The 21,222-nt window shown below is 37.7% G+C and overlaps 1 protein-coding gene across 1 annotated transcript in view; it reads right to left on the bottom strand.

Annotated features, from left to right (window-relative positions):
- Window positions 1-21,222, bottom strand: part of cubn (cubilin (intrinsic factor-cobalamin receptor)) — a 264,528-nt gene that overhangs the window by 176,841 nt on the left and 66,465 nt on the right. Inside the window, 10 exon segments of the mRNA XM_052016186.1 lie at window positions 2,435-2,616; window positions 3,943-4,117; window positions 6,009-6,187; window positions 13,818-13,977; window positions 17,919-18,103; window positions 18,727-18,883; window positions 19,737-19,896; window positions 19,898-19,916; window positions 20,698-20,739; window positions 20,742-20,857. Of these exon segments, the coding sequence (XP_051872146.1) occupies window positions 2,435-2,616; window positions 3,943-4,117; window positions 6,009-6,187; window positions 13,818-13,977; window positions 17,919-18,103; window positions 18,727-18,883; window positions 19,737-19,896; window positions 19,898-19,916; window positions 20,698-20,739; window positions 20,742-20,857 (1,375 nt within the window).

Below are 21,222 nucleotides of genomic sequence, written 5' to 3'. Positions count from 1 at the left end.
GACAGCTTGTTGAGCTCAAAATTGTCGGTTGGTTAGATTAGTTCACATACTATAAAATGTTAAGAAGTTAAAGTTTCACCAACTAATACCAAATACATCAGCATAATATATTTTGTTGCAGTGAAAATATACCTGTTCAGTACTGTTTCCAAATATTTTCAGGTTCCTTTACATATCTATTATCATAAAGATCTTTGAGCTACATCAAGCCTTCAGTTAATGCTACCTCTAAAAAGCAACAAACTGCTTATCAAAATGCTGCACAGATAAGAAATAAACCTCTAAAAGATACATGTTGGCCATCAGTAGGAGTTAACTGTGCACAGCTGCTAAATGAACATATGTTTCTAATTGCTAAGCTTGCTTTCCAGTTCCATTTTAACTAATGCAATGACCATTCCCAGTGACCACATTGCCTTTCATTTACATAAGATATTCCAAACATATGGTACACATATACCTAAAATAATCTAGCCTGTTGTCTCTCCTTTTTGTGAGCCCCTCAAGCACTCTGCAACTGCATCACTGATTCAAAAATAGTATCCATAGAGAATGCAGGAAGACTCTTTATTAACTATGTGATCTCTTAAATCTCAAATTCATTTAGTTGCATACTTCTCTGTGTGCTGACAATTGGGAAGAACAAAATAAAATCACTAACCCTGTTTATGTTTTAACAAGCAGGATTCCATAGTGTGAAAAACTTATTTTTTTCAAAGAAAGATATAATTAAGACAATGCTGAAAACAGGCTTAGAGGATGTAGCCTCCGTAATCATTTCCAGAGAAACTTCCTGTTTTGTGTCTCTATGGGTCTACAATTAACTTTTATCTTTAGTCTGTAAGAGTAAAGTGCAGGTATATTCCATATAACACAATAGCAAGGCTTAAATTTAAACACCGTCTACATGATGCTGAAAATGAACTGGCACATTAACACATTTGAGCCAAAATGAAGAAGGGGGAGGGGGTGGGGTGGGGGTAGAGTACCCAGCCATGATTAACTTTACTGATCTCATTTCAAATGCAACTCAAAAACTATTAATGTGTAACATTTTATACACTGTTCCAAACAATATAAGGTCAGGTTTAAATTACACTCATTTCAACTGTTGCAAACTAAGTGATCACTTAGTTTCCTTACTAGTTCTGAAAATCAGCATCGAGTCTCTTTCCTAATTTTGCTTGTTCTGGGTTAATTTGGTGCTAATCATAGTGAGAATTTCCAGCACAATAACTGATCATTTTTACCATTCCAGTTTTTGTATCCATCAGCATAAAGTAATCTAAGGTCAGGTATAACACAGAGCACATGTAATACAACATTCCCTTGTCTGGCAGAAACAATAGGGGAGAGACTCTGTTTCAGTGCTCAGAGCGAATATCAGGAAATTCCATACCTGATTTTACTGATCATTAACATGCAAAACCAAAGCAGAAACTTCCAGCTACTATTGCTTAACTAAAAAAACTAAATAAGAGAAAACATCCTAAACCCATTCCCCAATTAGCACAAACTTGCACTATAAATATACCAACAGTTGAACCAATTACATAGTAAGCAATATAGCCCAATTGCTGGAAATCTGGAATAGAAATGCTCAGCTGATCAAGCAGCATCTGTGAAGATGGAAGCAGATCAATCACCCAAATGAAAAGTTTTAGCGATAAATTATCAACCTGGAATGTTAGTTCTGATTCTTTATCCTTGAGTGCTGCCAATTATGCGGGATGCCTTCAACATTTCAGTTATTATTCCATCATTATTTTGGTGGGAATATGAAAAGATTATAATGTTGGTTGACGTATAAGACTAAGTCATTCATGCTGGTCCAATAGCTTGGAGGTGAAACATAATATTGAAGTAGAAGAGGGCTTACTTTGCATTTGGCTCTATCAATCACAAATTTTCTGGGAAAAAAAATCAGTTCCCCAGCATTGACATCTGTTCTAATAATGAGCATAAACATTCAGCAGAAAATGCTTTTTAGAAATCTCTAATCTCTTTATAACTTATTTGTGGAGCACAAGATCTAGTTTCACACCAATATGCTCATGATTTCCTGTTAAACCAGAGATATAACTTATCAACCATACAGTAACAAGTTTCAGGTTACAAAGACAATAGGGGGAAATAGGCTAAACTTAGCAAACGAAATATCCCCACTGAAATTCATTTTGACATCAGAATATGTGAAGGATCCTAATTGCTTGAGTGTAAAACAGAATAGTTTGGAATTAGATATCCATGAAGAAAAACTTGGCGAGCTTTCTAATTTGAAATAGCAGACAATTATTATGCATTTATGTGCTATGCTGATCTATGAATAATCACCTAAACTTTAGAAATAACAAACCCATACTAAAGCTCCTTCTTGAACCACCTAACTCCCTTATGAGGAAAATCTGGATTTAATAGCATTTTTTGGACTTACAGCTACATAGTTAGAATGACATGATTGTTGATCTCCGAGGTCAAAGTCCAAAAAGTCGAGGAAGATGCTGTAGTGCTTATCCACACTGATGACCCAGGAACAATCCACATTAATCCCATAAGGATTAGGGTAGTGTGGTGAGTGGATCTTTCCTTTTGGGGCTGTAACAATTCCACCACAACCTGAAAAAGCAAAATGATTGAAAATTGGATCAAAATATGTGATAGGTTAAAGCTAAGTCACACATTCCAGAACTTTTTTTTTGGGGGGGGGGGCGAGGAGGAGTGATTATTAAAGAAGGCCAAACCAAACCTGCTCTCCAAATTATTCTCTTCAAAATTTATTGAGATTAACAATAATGATCAACTGTACTGTTCTGGTACATTTACAGCACTGGCATCAAATTGACAATGTGAAAAATTGCAAGCTCTGTCCTATTCAAAAAAAGCAGGACAAAACTAATCCAGCTAAATAGTGCCCAATCAATCTATTCTTAATTATCAGTAAAGTGAAGAAAGATATCTTCATCATTGCTATCATGTGACACTTGCTCTCCAATAACCTGCTCACTGAACCCCATTTTAGAGTTTACCACTCGCTTCAGATCTCATCACAGACTTTGTCCAAACATGGGTAAGGAGCTGAATTCCAGAGGTGAGGTATATGTAACTTCCCACGGCATTAAAACAACATTTGACTGTTTGCTCCCTGGCCTGCTGAGTACTTACAGCATCATCGTGTTTTTCATCTAGATTCCAGCATCTGCAGTCCTTTGTTTCTCTAGCATTTGACCGAATATGGCATCAAAGAGTCCTGGTAAAACTGAAGTCAGTGGACATCAAAGGGAAAGCAGTTGAGTGGTTGGAGTTATACTTCACACAAAGATGTGTGATTGTTGAAAATCAATCATTCAGGATATCACTGCAGGATTTTCTTAGGGCAGTGTCCTAGGCCCAATCATCTTCAGCTGCTTCCGTAATGACATTCCTTTCTTCCTAAGGACAAGAGTGGGACGTTTGCTGACGATTGGACTAATTCCAATTCCACTCACATTGCTTAGGGAAATGATGCATTTAATGCCTGTGTGTAGTCCATCCGAGACAATATTTGGGCATGGGCTGGTACGTGACAGGTTACATTGGTGCCACAATTAACAGTCAATGATCACCTACAACAAGGGAGAGTCTAATCACCTACCATTGATATCAATGGTATTACAATTGTCAAGTCCCCAGTCATCAACATTCAGGGGGTTCTCTACTGAGGTGGTGTGAAATTTCCTTCTTCATGAAAACTCCTTTTGCCTCATTTCTTGCTCAAGTCAAACCCAATGCTAGAAATATGCCATTCTTTATTAATATTAAAACATAATCACACTGAGCAGTGCACAGAAACAATCACTGCACCAACACCAAATCAATGGTGTAAATACAAGTTTACTGTTGACTAGCAATTAAAACTTAATAGCTCCAACTCAGTGAATGGCTCACCTCCTTATTTTAACTCACCTCCTGCCCTCTGTTGCCAGGTGGCATTGAAACCCCTTCCATTGCCATTTGAACTTGTCTTAAATCGAACAGTGATATCATTTCCTGTGCTGGAGACCACCAGTGGGTTGCTTGGTGGGTGGGTACTGCACAGTTGGACCAATCGTACTGAAGTAATGTCTGGACCACCATATACCTGAACAATACAAGAGATGCATTTGATACCAGGAAATTCTCGGTGACTGTTGCAACATACATCTGATAGTAAAAAATAGAATGCTGGCAGAACTCAGCGGGTCAAGCAGCATCTGTGGAGGCAAAAGGTATGAGACAATGTGTTGGGTCAAGACCCTGCATGTGAACTCTTTCAGCATTGTACTTTTGTTCCAGATTCCAGCATCTGCAGTCTCTTTTGTCTTTGTCTCCTATTTGATTGCTACAGAACAAGGAAAATGATGTAAAACTAGTTTCTGTTCTCAAAACAAATACATGCTAAACAAATTAAACAGGGCAGCACCATATTTTTGTACTGTGTAGTTAATTTCCAACTACTTCTCGGCTACTCTTGTTGCTAGACAGATAATCTATATGTGCATCCATTCAAAGAAGTGAAATGAAGAGATTCAGTGTTTAAATGAATGGGTATTATTTAAAGCTTAGGCCCAAGGATATTTGCATAAAGCCTGTGGATTTAGTCTGGCTTCTACTCCCTTCTGCTTTATTAGTTCCATTGATTTTAATGTTAAAGTCAGCATTCCAAACTTCTGAGCAATACTTTGTCTCTTTTATAGGCCTGGCAAATGATAGTGGAAAAAATACTTTGAGTAAAAATGTAACTTGTGTCCATCACAGAAAAATAAAGAAATGAACTACTCTGAAGCCATAAAGCACCAAACACAGCAAGCTGCTTGTACTGAAAGAACAAAGTAAAAATTAGAACGACAAGATCTAGTTTCTTCCTGAACGCTTTTAGTGAAATCAGACCAGTCTTATTTTATCCTTGAAAACTTTTTTTTCAGTATTTGCAGTTCTTAAAAAAATTTACTATTTTGCCTTTCATTTTATGCTGCTTGGGAGAGGGGAGTCTAAATAGATCAAAAATGTGCAATCTATGTTTCTGGACTGATGTAGACAGAACAATTGTACACAAGGGTGAACATTTGTAGACAGAAACAAAGACAACCAGCGCCACAATGGTTGGTGCTGTGGGGGTGGAGGGATCATGGAGAGGCATGTTGGGGAGGTTGCACTTTAACTCAGTTCTATCATATCTCTTCATCTTCAAAGACTGTCTTTTGGATGATCCCAGTTACCTCTTTAACATCCTTGGAAAACACCATCAGTTTCTGATTTCCCAGGAAGTAGCACTGCTATTTCATTTCTCTTTCACTTCCACTGCTCATGTAAGAACTGCCACCAGAGGCAGTCGGGTAACATAGAAAAACTATAAGAGATACAGTAATTGATTTAGGACCGCACTTGCAAAACACAATATGATGCAGTAGGCAAGAATCGATGGGTCCTAAATTATAAAAAAAGAATGATTGAATTTTGTATTTTTATTTATTTGTTCACAAGATTTGGATGTTACTGGTGAACCCAGCATGTGTTGACAATCTCCAATTTCCCCCTAAATTGTTTGGGCAGTTAAGCATCAACCACCTTGGTTGGTCTGTAGTCATGTATAGACCAGACAAGGTAAGCACAACAGATTTCCTTTCCCAAAGGCCATTAATGAACCAAATTGGATTTTATGACGATTTGGTAATTTCACAATCACCAAGACTGATAAAAGCATCTTTTTTAGTTCCAGATTTTACTTACTTACTTGAATTTATCTTCCCTAGCTGCTGTGGTGGGATTTGAACTTGTATCTGTGAATTATTAGTCCAGATACTCTGGACTAATAATATCTCTGGATACATCGAGTAACCCACAACTTTGGTGAAATTGGTTTAACTGGAGTTCACAGTAAATTTTTTTTATTGACAGAGGGAAGCTATCCAAAGTTAACACAAAGGGCACCTTAAAGGAGGAGCATGGTATGTAATTGCAGAAAATAGATTTCTTAGATTCACAGCCTATACCTCCAGTACATTGAAATTGCATGTTTGATATTCCACATCAAAGTCATGGATGGTCAATTCAATACAGCTGCCAGAATCCCCCTGAATGAACCAGAGACACTCCTGGTTACTTGGATATCTGTTGGGATAGCCAGGGCTGCTGAATCCTCCTTTAGGTCCATGCAATTCTCCACCGCATCCTGAAAGTAAATGGACAAAGCATAGAGGCTTGTCAATGGGTACTCTGCACACTGCAAGAAATGAGCCAATTTATGAAAATAATCACTTGCTCAAAGTGGTGACAGAGTGAATTTGAGGGACCATTTGAGCTGCCATGGAGTTCCAGTGCTATTGTTTTTTTAATTTTCTTTCCCCTCATCCTCCACCAGGAGAGAGAAATGGACTTGTCGTTCCACACAGAGCCATTGCCGCTACAGAAAGGAATGAATGATAAGATATGTGCAAGGATTACTTGCTTGGTGGAATGAAGTAATGTACTTCTTTGAGGAGAGTGGTATTTAAAAACATACTGAAAAATTAAATAATTCAATTTTATTCATTCTGTTAAATAATCTGTTCCAATTTCTACCCGCTTGGTAGTAAGACAACACATCCCAAGACAAGGAGTCACTTTTAAATTGCAAATATTGGTCCCAGTGACATCATCTGGACCTAACTGCAGTTTGTATACAGTGGGCCGGGAAGCAACAGTCAGTAGATGCTCAGCTGATCCAGTGGCAATGCAAATCAGGGCTAAAACTTTTCTTATGAATTTAGGAGATGCAAATCTGCAAGCCAAAATTTGGCTCCCTTGTTACAGCATTTATAAAATCATGGATAATTACAGCCTGGAAGGAAGCCATTTGGCCCATCATAGCTATGCTGTCAAAATCTTGTGGGGCCTCTAACAGTCAATTCCATCACTTATCTACTGTTACTGAACAACTTTTTCTTTTGCTTCTCTAATTGCACAATCAGAGAAGCAACAATGACTGTCCATTAGAATGTTTATTATTGCTTTCTCTTGAAATTTTGAGCATGTCCTCCTGCTGTATTTCACAACTCCTACATTCTTTTGTCTAAGTTCCCACTCTCCAATTGCTCCCATTCACTCACTGACTAGATAATCTTGTTTACAGTTTATCCCCATGGTCACCTCTGGTTTTACCCTGTCAGAGACATCCCCCTCCCATACCCTCCCTTGCTTTTGTCCCCTTTTCAGTTCTGGGCTGGAGGGCTTGAGTTATAAGGAGAGATTGGATAGACTGGGACTGTTTTCCCTGGAGCGGAAGGGCTGAGCGGTAACCTTAAGGAGGTTTATAAAATTATGAAGGGAAAGATAGGGTAGATAGTCACAGTATTTTTCTCAGGGTAGGGGAGTCTAAGATTCCCCTACTCTGGGAAAAAGAGCATAGGTTTAAGGAGAGAGAGGAAAGATTTAAAGGGGACCTGAGGGACAAGTTTTTCCAGAGAGGGTGGTGGGTACATGGAATGAGTTGCCAGAAGAGCTGGTAGAGACAGGTACAATTATAATGTTTAAAAGACATTTGGACAGTTACATGGATAGGAAAAGTTTAAGGGGATAAGGGACAAATGCAGCCAAATGGAATTAGCTGAAATAGGCATCTTGGATGGCATGGACGATATAGACCAAAGGGCTTGCTTCTATGCTGTACAGCTCGATGAAACTATGAATCTGATGAAGGGCCTTGGACCTGAAACATTGACTCTGTTTCTCTTCCCATGGATGCACATCTGTTGAGTATTTCCAGCATTTTTTTTTAAGGAAAGTAGGCTCCATTGCTTACAATACTGAAATGGAGGCCTTGGTGGAGGAAACGCCAAGTAGTTGAGATGAGAAGAGATTTTTGTACAGCACAGTGCCACAAATTATACCCGAGAGACATTGAAATAGAGGCTGAGGGGTGACCTTATTGAGAAATTCAATGACCTTCCTTAATACATGATCAAGGTCAGTGAATCTTCCGTAAGATGTCATCTTCCACCAACTTCACCACTTAATGCACTGTGTCTAATTTAAAGAGTGCAGATTCAATAAACCAGCACTTCCAGATTTCCTACTCTCACACATCTTATCCTGGTGTCCTTCTCCTTTCAGACAGTCAAGGACTGAAACCAAGTCAGGCAATAGAAGAAGATTTCATATGTATAGAAAAAAGGAATCTGCACAAGGTGAGACACCAGGCATGTCTGGCCTTGAGCCAGGGCCTGGAGAGAGGTTACCACAGAAGTCAGCATCCAAAAGAAAGTGTTGACATTCTGTTGTAGAGTACCTTAATGAAGTGACATCCAAAAAGCTGTGCAATTAAATAATTGATGCACTGGCAGACCTGACTGAAAACTTATGGAGGCACAAGCCTTCAGTCCTTTGAGTCCTGATGCAGGGTTTCAGCCAGAAATGTTGACAATTCCTTTCTCCCTCACAGATGCTGCTTGACCCACTGAGTTCCTTCAGCAGATTTTTTGTTGCTCCTGAAAACCTATGTAGCTTGATTCATCCAGCTCCCAATTTTCCTCAGGACTTTGCACACAACCTTGAGCCTATCCTTTATGGAATGGGACATAGTAATTGGCATCAATTGGACAACGCCTCAGCTTCTATTGTAGTGAAAACAGAGCACCCAGCACCTGGATGCTGCAGTGAAAGTTCCAATCTGTAATGTGCAAGCTTAGTTTGGTGCCTTGCAAGCTCTCATAGAAGCTCAGCTTGATTCTGAATACTAGCTTTCAAAAGGGCTTGTATGATCTCAAAATAGTCCAGGCATCTATGTTCCAATTTACTGAGACTCCATCCTAACAACGGCAGCGTCTCCATGGAGATAAAGCCTGATACCCTTTCTCTGGATGACAACTTTCTTGATACCACCGGTGCCACTCTGTCTGTTAGCTATTCAACCAACCAAAACAAGACCCACCCATGCAAACGGCTGTCTGGGTTGCCTCCTCCTCTTCTTCCTTTCTTTTTCTTGCAATGCAGCTGCTCATTGCATTGCTAGTGCCAGGGTAGCACAATACATAGGAGACCATCATGGATATTGATACCTGCTCTGATGGGTATTGTGGGGCTGCTCCTGGGTGGTCCTGGCAACAAAATCATGATTAGACTGTGCCAATTTGTTCAGCAGCATGGTATTTGCTGCATGCATGTTACTCATTGGGATGGGGATTGCACACAGGAGTCAAGAGCCTAGATAGCAGTGTGTGACCTTGTTGCCCAGTAGCTATCCTCTGATCTGTTGTCATGGCTCAAGTGCAGATTGAATAGCAGTCTGCAATATGATGAAGCTCTGTGTCTGGTGTGAGGATAAGGAGCACTGAACTGCATGATGTACATAATGTGATGACACATTGGGGGAATGGAAAGTCATTCAGGAAATTCACTTTAACATACCCAAGACACACATAGAACTAACAAATAGAATAAACAAAACTAACAGATGATATCTGGTTGGCTTTTGTGGCTGGTTCTAGTCATAATCAGCAGTTTGAAAAGTATCTTGACACCCTTATTTTTAGAGTTATTTCATCAGATATATGTGAATAAAGGGAACTATTTCCAGTAGATGTCAGCACAGGAGGTTGTAATTTCCTTTCATGTTTTCTAATGACTCATTTTCCTGCTCTGAATCTTTGTGGAATCTTTGCTAATGCTTGTCCAAATCATTCTACTGATAGATTTTTTTTTCTGGTTCACTTTAAAAACATTATAAGATAGATAAGCAATGTTTTAAAGGTAACAGTCCTTCTACAAAACAAAAACAAGTGATAAAAAGCTTTTCTTTTAATTGTCAGATACCCAGCATTATGATATAATCAGTGCATACCATCAGCACTGTAAAGATACTGTGTGGCCATTTCTCTCCCTGATAATGAAAATAGCTTTATAATGTATCACTTTTTAAGATTAGAGAACAGTGCTTAGTTGAATACAAGTCTTCTGAATGCACTTATAACACAATTTTATTTCAAAACAATTTTTAGTGATAATGAAAGAACATAATTACTTGACTCCTCATTATTGACAAACCCATATGTAGGAGCCTGATTCATAATCCTGATCATTAGCTGAACAAAGCAGGAAAATAGTAGATGAAACAGATTGGCAAGCCTTGATTAATGGTAGAGAGCATCATGTTTATTTTTACCAGGGGAGTAAGTGGAGCCAATGGAATAAGGCTCATTTTCATCATAACATTACCACAAAATGCATTTTGATACATCGATTTGTGTTGCTTGCTTAAACAGAAGGATATTAGCAAACATTTTTTCAAGAAGGTATTCACTTGGTAAAATGGCATTCTGTTACGTTTTTAGCAGCACAATTCAAAGCATTGCTCAACTGGAAAACTTACATGATAAAACAAAATGAATTGGGACATTCAAAGTAATTGAACTATATTGATGAAGTCTCAACCTACACACCTAGAAAGTTTGGAGTGGCAGTTACTATGGATCATGTGGCAGAGTGAAACACCCGGAAACCTTGGAAACCACCCAATTCTCAACTGAAAGATCATGTGAATGAAAATACCCAACCCTTCAGAAATAGGAACTCTGTTGTTAGAAAAGAAAGCTTGAGCCATTGCTTTGCTGAGACTATACTCTTTATCCCATTGTTTAGAAAGAGTACAGACAGCTTCACTTTTCATCCAACTAATATTGCTGACCAAGCAATCTTCAGACCAGGCTCAGGAAAAGGAGTTTCCATCAAGAAAATAGCTCACCTTGACAGTTACAAAGTTTATTAAAAAAACAAACCCTAAAACTATGTTGTAAAGCAAGGTGCAGATAATTTCATGCATGGTCATGCTGATTTTTACAGAAATTATATTTCCAGAAAAGGCAGTTTCCAACACCATCAAAAATTAATCCTAGTCCCAAATTCCCATCATATAGGTTTAACTTTAATCCTAATCATCAGTAACTTAGAGTTTTCAAACTGGTTGGAATTAGGGTCCACCTGTATGGTCTACTAAAAGTCACATGATATTCCCAATTTGTAAAAAATCAGTATCAATTCAGAGGCACAAACAGTGAGACAAAAGAAAATAGTGTCTCTAAAAGATCTCTCAGCAAATATTCAATAGAGGGTTATCTATTGTGTGGTCACAATATCTGGAATTTAAGACAAATGGGTGTTGTAGTCCATAATGCTCTCTAGCCACAACAGTTTAAAAAATATTCATTTCACTCAGAACAGCAGGAAACGTAAACAGAAATAAAACTCAGGAAGCTCCCATGTCTCAGGAAATTTTGGAACCCATGAATGTTATTTCAGCATTAACACCTGCACACACACTTATCCGTTCTTTCTCATGAACAATATAAACTGAGAGTAACTAGCCTTGGATGTTTAATCACTGCATAAGAGTACTAAAGTGGCAGTGAGTGCCTGACACCAGAATATTCACCAGAAGCTTTTGCAACTACCTCATATCAAATGTAATCAGCCCAATGAAGAATTAGATTTTTAATAGAAAAAGCAAATAAATTTGGTGATGTTTAAAACTTGGTAATTCCAGACAGTAACATAATGATCAAAGCTGTGTAGTGAGGACTATGTGGTGAGTACTGTTGCCATGAAAAGCTTACTTCAATTTCATTTCTCATGACACAGTGAAGGAGCTGGTTTTTACCAGACAAGGAAATGACTATCAACTCAGAAACGACTGAAGTTACATATTTCTTTCCACTTGGTAAAACCCTCCAAGCCCCTCACAACAAGTCTGCAATAATGTCTGCTCCTCGCTGGTTACTAGGAGATCAAATAACAAACAGAATTACCATGAAATAAAGATACCAATATGTTTCAAAGAACTTGTTACTCTGTACCAAAGCAATAAGCAAACCAAGAAAGTAAAGATTCATTATTTCAACGAGTACCAAAAATTTAACATTTGATAATAGATTTTTTCCTTATTCCAAGTAAACTAATAGTGATCTGTGGAACTGTGGAAACAGATACTTGGCGTCTGCACTGAAAAACAAGTTTTTATTGTGCAGGACCATAGTTAGCTGCAACAACTAAAACAAATTATGAAGGCAAATGTTCACATTCAAATTCTAATCTGTTGTGTGAGCAACATGTTGGTGATTGATGTGTTGCGGTACTGTGTTTGTTTTGCTGTTCTACCTAAACTACTCACCGACAAATACACAAAAGAGGTCTGACTGCTGAAAAATGCAGTTGGTTTGAATTCCATTCCCACTCCTTCTCAGCAGTCTGCCCCATGTTGAAACAGTCCAATAATTTCCATAATTTTAATCATACAAATTAATTATAATAAAGGATAAAGACAGTACTGCAACTTTCCGATAACCCCAAATGTAGCACTTTAGCTAATATGATCATATTCTACATCTGTATTCTAATTTTCTGTTTTTTTTCCTAAATGCTGTGCTCTCCCAAGGCTAAGCAAATGAGTCAAATCACTGATATTTTGCAGGCACTGTCTAAAGTCACGCTTTATTACTTCCTAGAGACTACTGGGTGTGGCAGCCTCGAAACTACAGTGGACTTGCAAACAGCCTGATGTGGGAGCGCATGATTTTCCAATGATTCATTGTGCCCACATCATTGTGATTTCCAGAAGTTTTCAAAACCATAAAACACAATATACTGATTCAAATGAAGACAAAATTCAATTTGACATATTTTGTATTGCAATTGAATCTTACTTTTAAATTTCCAGATCAGGAAATAATTTTAAACTGCACTAACAGGGAGGTCATGATAAAAAAAATTGTTGATTTTGGTGTGCATAAAAAAATAGCTGCTCTTTCTATAAACTCTTTTCCCCTAATACAGGTCCTCCCCAGGTTAGAATCCTCTGAACTGTTCATAAACCAAACAGTTTGCAAGTTGGAATTCAGGATCCTGGATCTCATCAGGTTTTGTCCATGTTGCCATGGTTCTCTGCAGTCTTCTTGCCTCATCATAAATATTGGGCCCTTAATCTTCAGAGCTCCATCTGTGGCACATAGGGACTTGGAGAGAGAATAGGAAAATTGAGGTAGGTAATCAGCCATGATTGTATTGATTGGCAAAGCAGGCTTGAAGTGGCAAATAGCCAAATCCTACTCCTATTTTCCATCTTCCTCCAAGATAGAATTGTGATTTCTTCAACCACTTGGTGGTGTAGATGAGCAGGAAGAGATTTTCCATGCATTCACTATAATTGAAAACATTCCTGTGAAAGCTAACATCAGATTACCAGAAAATCTCCAGAGAAATGACTGAGCCGTTTCTCATGCGAAGGAGGACTGACGTGTTGATACAGACCCTCTAATGAGCAGTTCTGCAAGTTATTTCCAGGCTGTTTCATAAACGTATGTCACTTCTATTGAGCCTCTGCACTTCATTCAATGTTGGCTCACCCAATAAGTTACTTAGCATCTTACAGTTAAAATTTGGACACTCTTTTTGGACTACTTGAGGGTAGAAATGGGAAGGACGATGAACTGCTGCTAAAACAGAGACTACATAAAAAGCTGACAGAGAGTCCCGGAGGCAGAATTCAGCTGGTTTTGAAAAGCAACAAAGGCTTGAAGAACAATTCAGACCTGGCCATTTTGTAGCAAAAGCAGGAATGTATAATTGGTAAATAGTAACATTAACTAGGAGTTTGGCAACTGTGACAGCCAAATTAAACTTAATGAATTTGATGTCAGAAAATCTGGAGAAATGACAGATCTACATTGACTGGTGAAGCAGTAAAGCAGGGTGCCTCATGAGATGAAAGGAAAGAGCTGGCATCAAGACCAGACAGAAAATTTAAGCAAATGCTCCAGCATTATATGTAATCTTACCATTCTGGAACCACAACATCTGGAATCCATTGCCTGATAAACTAGACTCTGAATGAAATGCCACGTGCAGACTGGTACCAGATGTTCTTCCTGATGGAGGCAAAGTATTCCCGCAGAAAGTGCCAATAAAATGAGACTGGGTACTGGGTCCATCATATAGCTAAAGCAAGAAGGAAAAAGTTAAAAAAACAGAGAAGTTCCTGGTAGACAATAGAGAAAATTGCGAACAGTGAAAAACAATGTTGAAGATAAGGCATGAAGTAAGAATTAACTTCTTCCCATTCATCAAGCTTTTGTGTTAAAACACAGAACAGCAAGTGGAATTATTTTTTATTCCTTCTCTGGGATCTGCAAGGACAGCATCTGCTGCACTTGAACTGAGTGGCTTGCTAGGCCATTTCAAAGATCATTTAAGAGTCAATGAGACGGGGTGGGACTGGAGTCACATACAGGCCTGACTTGTTAGGATTAGCAGATTTCCTCCCCTGAAGGTGAATCAGATGGAATTTTTCAACAATCCAGTAATTTTTGCTGTCACCATTAATAAGAATAGTTGTTATTGTTTCCAAATTCTAGATTATTAACTGAATATAAATTCCACAGCTGCCAAGGTGTAATTTGAAATCAGGTCTCTGGGCAGTTAGTTCATCCTTCTGTATTAATAGTCCACTGTGTCATCACCATACCTAATGTACTGCTAACAAGGTGAAAAGATTAAATATAATTAATATAACTAAAATATCTTCTGTATAATCTCTGCTCTTTCCAGAAACAAATAATAACAAAGTTATAAATTTCTTTAAGAAAATGTTGTTTCAAGCTAACATGAAGACAACTGTGTAAAATCTAACTGAGTAATTCCCCAATCCTGTGCTCTCAGCAAGAAACCATGCGCATGTGTGGTGCAGGTTTCAGACATTCCAATTCCATGCTCTGCCTCCCTGTATATGTATTTTTGTTCTGTGAGAGCAGCTTGGTTCTCTTATACCTGCCAAGTCACACTGGTAATATCAATTATTAGAAGAAATAATGTAAGAATAAATTAACTGAACAAAACAGAGGGGTGATCCAGATTAATGCACAACTGAGAAGCCGGACTGTGGACTTGGAATCCAGCATTGTTTCCCCCCGAAGCCAGTAAGGTCAGGAATTATACAGCAGTTTAATATCACACTACACTGTAAATTTTATACACAGGGTCTGTCCTCATAATTAATATTACTGAAGTGGACTTACAGTGTAGGAGCTTCCATCTAATATCATCAATGGTGGCAAAAAAACATAAATTACAACATTAATGGAAAAAAACCCCAGGAGCCTATTATTTTGTTTGGTGAAAAATGGAGGGAACTTTTAATAAAAAGTAATCAGTCTGGATTTCTCTTTGACTTTAGATATTTAATTATCTCTCTGCCTGCACACCCACACAGTCATTCCTTGCATTCGGTTTTGCAGCTGGCTGTGTATCCCCCATGAAATCAGCATTTATGAAAAATGAAACACATAATTTGTTTGCAGATCCTTAAAGGGGAAATCTTTTTAGTTTGTGTACACAGGAACTGATTGTTCTATGAATAACATGAGACAAAATAATAATCCAGATCTGGCAGGTCTTTCCTCCTTTAATATAGCTCTGGGATCTCCGGGGCTTTCCTCTGAAGTGGAACCATGCTAATGAGAGAGCAAAGAGAATTCTTGCCTCCCACCTTTATTTCCAGAAAATCTTGAAATGTGGCCTGACTTTAAGTTCACATTGGCTTGAGAATCCTTTAAGGTCGTAAAGCTAGATTGTACATCTGCACTCAAACCCTGTGTTACATCTTTTTAACAGCTTTACAGTTACTATACAGTGTTTTGCCACCCCCTTGAACACCCCTCTAGACTTCTAGTGGACTTCAGTGAACCTTTTGACGTATGCTTTATTGGAAGACAAATGTCCCGATCTTTGAAGCCATATTTCTCACACAACACAAGAGGGAGGCTATTCAGACCATCGGGTCTACGGCAGCTTTCAGAGCATTCTCATCCCATTCCCTTATGTATTCCCTACAACCCATTCTCTCTCAAATGCCCATCAACTCCCCCTAATTCTTTTAATACTCACCTACCGTAGGGCAATATACAATAGCCAATTCATTTACAAGCACATATCTACGAGATTTTACTGGTCTCTGTATTATCCATTAGATTTTGCCATTTACTGCATAGGAACCAGTTTCCTAGGACTAGACTCTCAGTACATTGCTGCCAGTTTGTATTCTCAGTGCAGCTCTGAGAGGACCAACTCAATAATCTGCTCTGAGCTGCTTTTCAATAAAACTGTGCATCTACACCCGAAATTAAAATAATTTCATGAGATGATCAGCATGCACTCAGTGGGCCAAAGGGACTGTTTCCATGATGTATAATTCCATGATTCGAAGATGATGCATATCCTGCATTTTCTGGTATTACACAAATTGTAGCATTTGTACTTTGTTACAGTACAAAGCACTCTGCATGTTAAAGGTTTGTTTGAAACTATTTGGAAAAACAATGGCCCTAGTAACTTAAATGTTAAGCGTTTCTGTTGTAGAAACAGTCAACGTGGTATTGTCACCATGTCAAGCTTCCAGTGATTGTGTTTTTGTCCATGAATAAATTTAGATCAGAGTGCATTAAGAAATCTTAGAATCCTGGATCAAGATAATTTGGAGCCCCACTGCACCGACATCCACTCCATTCTCTCTTCTCCCTCTTTCTACTGGGTAGAAGATACAAGAGCTTGAAAGCACGTACCACCAGGCTCAAGGACAGCTTCTATCCCACTGTTATAAGACTTTTGAAGAGTTCATCTTTATCAGATATGATAAAGATGAACGCTTCATCTCTCAACCTACCTTGTCATGGCCTTGAACCTTATGTGTCTACCTGTACTGTACTTTCTCTGTAACTGTAACACTATAGTTTACATTCTGTTATTGCTTTTCCTTTTGTACTACCTCGATGTACTTATGTTTGGAATGATCTGTCTGGATGTCATGCATAACAAAGCTTTTCACTCCATCTGGGTGGATGTGACAATAATAAACCAATTACCAATTACCACCCCATTCTCCTGCATCCATTACCTCCAAAAAATGCTCTCAATTTATTTAACTGGGGCATGCACAAACATTTAAATTTGACAGTTTTTGCAAGAGCACTTTAAATAGATGCACATTATAAAATATACTTGCATTTGTGCCATGAACTTAATGTATATTGGGGTGTGATCCTATGGAACATCTGCCTCCCCCTCGTCCCAAAATATTTAAACACTGCATTAACAATGTCATGTGATAATGTTTGTAAATGTTGAAATACTTCAATCAAGCAATTTTTTTTGTAGTTGAGCATGCTCTCCTTACACAAACCACATATTCTTGTGGGAGTCCCGTATTCAACTGGGGGGGTCTTAGCACATGTCTTTATTTGTCCCTGGTGTAAACATAAAATCTTTTTTTTCACTAGTTTTCAGACATCATGGCAACAATCCTATAATTGCAGTGCTTCATTTGTTCATTTGAAACTTATCACTCCATTAGGTTGGTGGGACCATTGACCTACTTATTTTCAATAATACATTCCCCAGTAGAAAGAATAGAACAAGAAACTTCAGACACATGTACTAGAGATTAGTTTGCTAGTATCACATGGGCAATTCCAGCAATGTTGATTCTAGAGTCAGGAGTTATCCAGTACCAGGCATTGCACACTCATCTTCAGCCCAGTGCCTGCTACTCTACTTCAACAAAGTTCCAACTTCAAATAACATTCTGTATTGAACTAGTTTCTACTTTGCTGTCAATCTTGTGGCACGTCCAAGGGTAGCTGGAGAAGTCACTCAATAACTCATCATGAGGCAAAAGAATGATTCAGAAGATTGCAGCATATGCCATGATTTGACAAAATTTTATAAAGGTTATTATGAGATGAAAAAGTTAAATTAAATCAAGATTTTCTTCAAGGAAGCAAATTATATTAAAGTAAACTGGATAGTTATGATCCATCTTACAATATTTTTCAGGGGTTTTGTAATTTTGTTCCAGCTATAAAGAGACTTTTAAGGCTATTTCTTACCTTAAGCCAAGCTGAATTACAACTGTTAAAGTGCAGATTGAAGGCAGTGAAGGTGTAGTTGATTGTGTTCCCAGCTGTTGCCTGTATAGTCCAGTTACAGTCTTGGTTAGGTGGATAAGGCCGAGGAAAGTCTGTACTTTCCAAAACTCCCTTGCTATGATTTGCAATGATTACTCCCTGGCAAACTGCAAAGGAAGCAATGTGTGAGGACTTTGAAAAGTTTGAAAGTTAAACACACAATTTTTAGACAAATTCAATTCACAAGTAAACACAGGAAGGACAGCATCATACTGAAAGCACCATTGAGATAACAAAGCTTTCATCAGTGCTAATGTTAGTAAATTCTCTTCCATTTTGACATCAGTTTGTCTTATGTCCACAGATGAATTACAACATGAGTACACTTGCGACAGAAGTAAAACAGAATATCCTTTATTGAATGCTGTAACGCTTAACTGAATTCCAATGTCTGACACAACAATATGTCGGAGTCATACCACATGATTTAAAACCCATTCCTAAAGATACCCTAGGCCACAACAGACATCTTTTCCTCTCTTTCTCCTCTGGGGATGCCATGACAAAATTCTCTACTGACTCTTCAAGCACATATTCTTCACTCACAATCCTCTCAGAAACATCACCAAGAGACTTCCACCCTGAGAAAAATTACATCATGTGCCAAAGGAAGGAGCACAGGTGATACTTGGAACACAAACGCCTAGGAATAGATAGAACATTGATGACTTATGAAAAGCAAAGGATAAATGTGGGCCATTTTAGAATATTTTCACTGCAGATTACTTACTATGTCTATATTTAGCAAAAAATCCTTCTGCTGTTCCTGAGCTGTCCGTTTGGAGTTTTATGTACATGTTGTTTTTGGAAGAGAGAATTGGTGCTGGCATCTGATTACCACACAATTTGGCCAAAATATGAGAATATATATTTATTCCATTATAAACCTAGAAAAAATAAGGTGATATGATCAAAGTACTTGACTTTATTACCAGTATTAGGCATAGTGAAGAGTATAGAAGGTTAAATAAATAATGTGACTGTACTTTTTTTCAAGAGTAGATAACACCACTACGCAAAATCTGATCCAATATTGTTAGTTCAGATTTTATTTCCCAAGGTAAAACCAGAGAGTGCAAATGTCTGGATATCTATCTCCCAGTTGATATGAAAAATCATATGTCTACAGTAATATTAGCTACATTGTTGGCCATGCTAAATCAGCATATTACAAACAACTGAAGTGACGAAATGCCTGGTAGAACTTCTGTTGCATTTGCATTGACATGAGATAATAAGTATAGAGCAACAACTACACTGCATGAAGATGATTTACTGAACAAAAGACTCAGGAACTTTAATTACACAAAAGAACGCATTAAAGATTCTGCATATAGTACACTTCCATTCATTTTTTTGCAAAACTATTTCTAACCACTTATGCATAAACAACATCCATAATCAGAACAGATATTCTATTAAAAATAGAAATGGATCCATGGGAATAAATGATTTATTAATTTGCATTATGTAATGGAAGCCCTTCAGTGGTGTTATTATTTAATTTGGACTACAATGTGATATAGTTTGACCCCAAATGTTTAGAATCCATAACAGAATTACAATGAAATTCCAAAAATTATTTGATACCTCTAACTCTACATTAAATTTAACTTTAAATTAACAAAAACATGAGTGCTGCACATCATTTAGTCAATTGGGAATTAGAATTCCTTGAAATAATAGTAAAATAATTATCACAGCAGTTCCATGTAAAATTTAAGTAAAAAATATACATACAGTTAAATAATCAGTAATGCATCCAGTGCTGGAATCCAAGTGGAATTGTTCAAACTGTAGCTCAATCACACTGCCTGCACTGGTTTGAATCAGCCAGTAGCATTCTGCATTGTGTGAATATGGCATTGGATAGTTGGGAGAGATAAAACTACCAATGCTGTGTGAGGGTTCCTCCACAGCCTGAAGGAAATGGACACATTTTATTCCACTGATTATTTTCATCAACCAAACTTTTCCTAACACCAAATGGACATAAGAAGTTAAGACACAAACTCACATTATTACACCACAACAAGTTTCATTAGATATCATTAAACCAGACAAAATAACACAGATGTCAGAATTTATAAGCCAAGGCAAAAACAACACAGGAAGAAATCAGCTGATAAGACAGTGTCTGTGGAAAGTCAGAAGTTAATCTATAGTTTAAAAATCCTTGTTTTACAGACCTCAAATATCAACTGAGGGTTTTACATCACAAGACAAGGGTTGAGGCTGGGGAGGTTTGTAATTTGGCATCAGTAAGAATGTCAATGGGTCAACCTTCACTTCTTGAAATTGATTCTAGAATAGCATGCATTCTTAGGCCATGAGAAAGATGACAAGAGTTGGGTATGGAATAGAAATATTTTCAAAACTGTGATCTTATCTCGATAGACTGCTAAATCATCCCTCTACTATGCTCCATGCACACATTCAGATCTGTCTTTATTTTTCAATGATAATAAGCTATTTCAGAAATGGGCTTGCAAATTTTACTGTCAACGTTCAATCAATTTTTAACCATGCACAATATCAATGAGTAGTATAAAACTATTTAAGTGTGGGTTACTTAATCTAATCTTATTCATTATTCAAGATAAAGGCTTATAGACCTTTGTCCAGCTTAAAGTAGCAACTATTTTAATCCAAATAAAATCTTCACATTTTATATTATATCATTTAAAATAAGGGTTTTTACCTGTCAAAGTACCATTCCAGTGAGCCATAAATGCATGGTATTCAAAATATTATCTGATTTTAATTTAATCCATAGTCTATTGCTGTGGGATATGATGAGTGGTGGGGCTTTTGCACCACAGTACTGACCGACCAAGGGAGATGTTTCATATCCACCATTCCTGAAATAAAAAGCAAACGTTTGAAGTTTAGAAATTTTAGGCTATAATGATTTCATACAACTTGGGCAGTGATTACTTGGATTTGTGTATGGTATCAAATGTGCTTCTGAGAAATACACATGAAATCTAAATAGTGTCTTTCATTTTTCCTGCAGACGGTGGTGATTAACTGTAATTCTCTGCCCAAGAGCACTGTGGAGGCTAGATCATTGGAGGCATTTAAAGAGGAGGTAGATAATTTTTTTCAAAAATTGAAGAATTGATAGATATGAGAAAGTGGCACAGAACAGGAGTTGAGTCCTGGGCAGATCAGCCATGATCTCATTTGAATGGTGGAGCAGGCTTGAGGGGCCAGATGACCTACT

This window comes from Pristis pectinata, chromosome 5 (assembly GCF_009764475.1).
Source record: "Pristis pectinata isolate sPriPec2 chromosome 5, sPriPec2.1.pri, whole genome shotgun sequence".
NCBI lineage: Eukaryota > Metazoa > Chordata > Chondrichthyes > Rhinopristiformes > Pristidae > Pristis > Pristis pectinata.
Note: the sequence above shows the minus strand (reverse complement) of the source record. Positions and strands in the feature narration are given on the sequence as shown.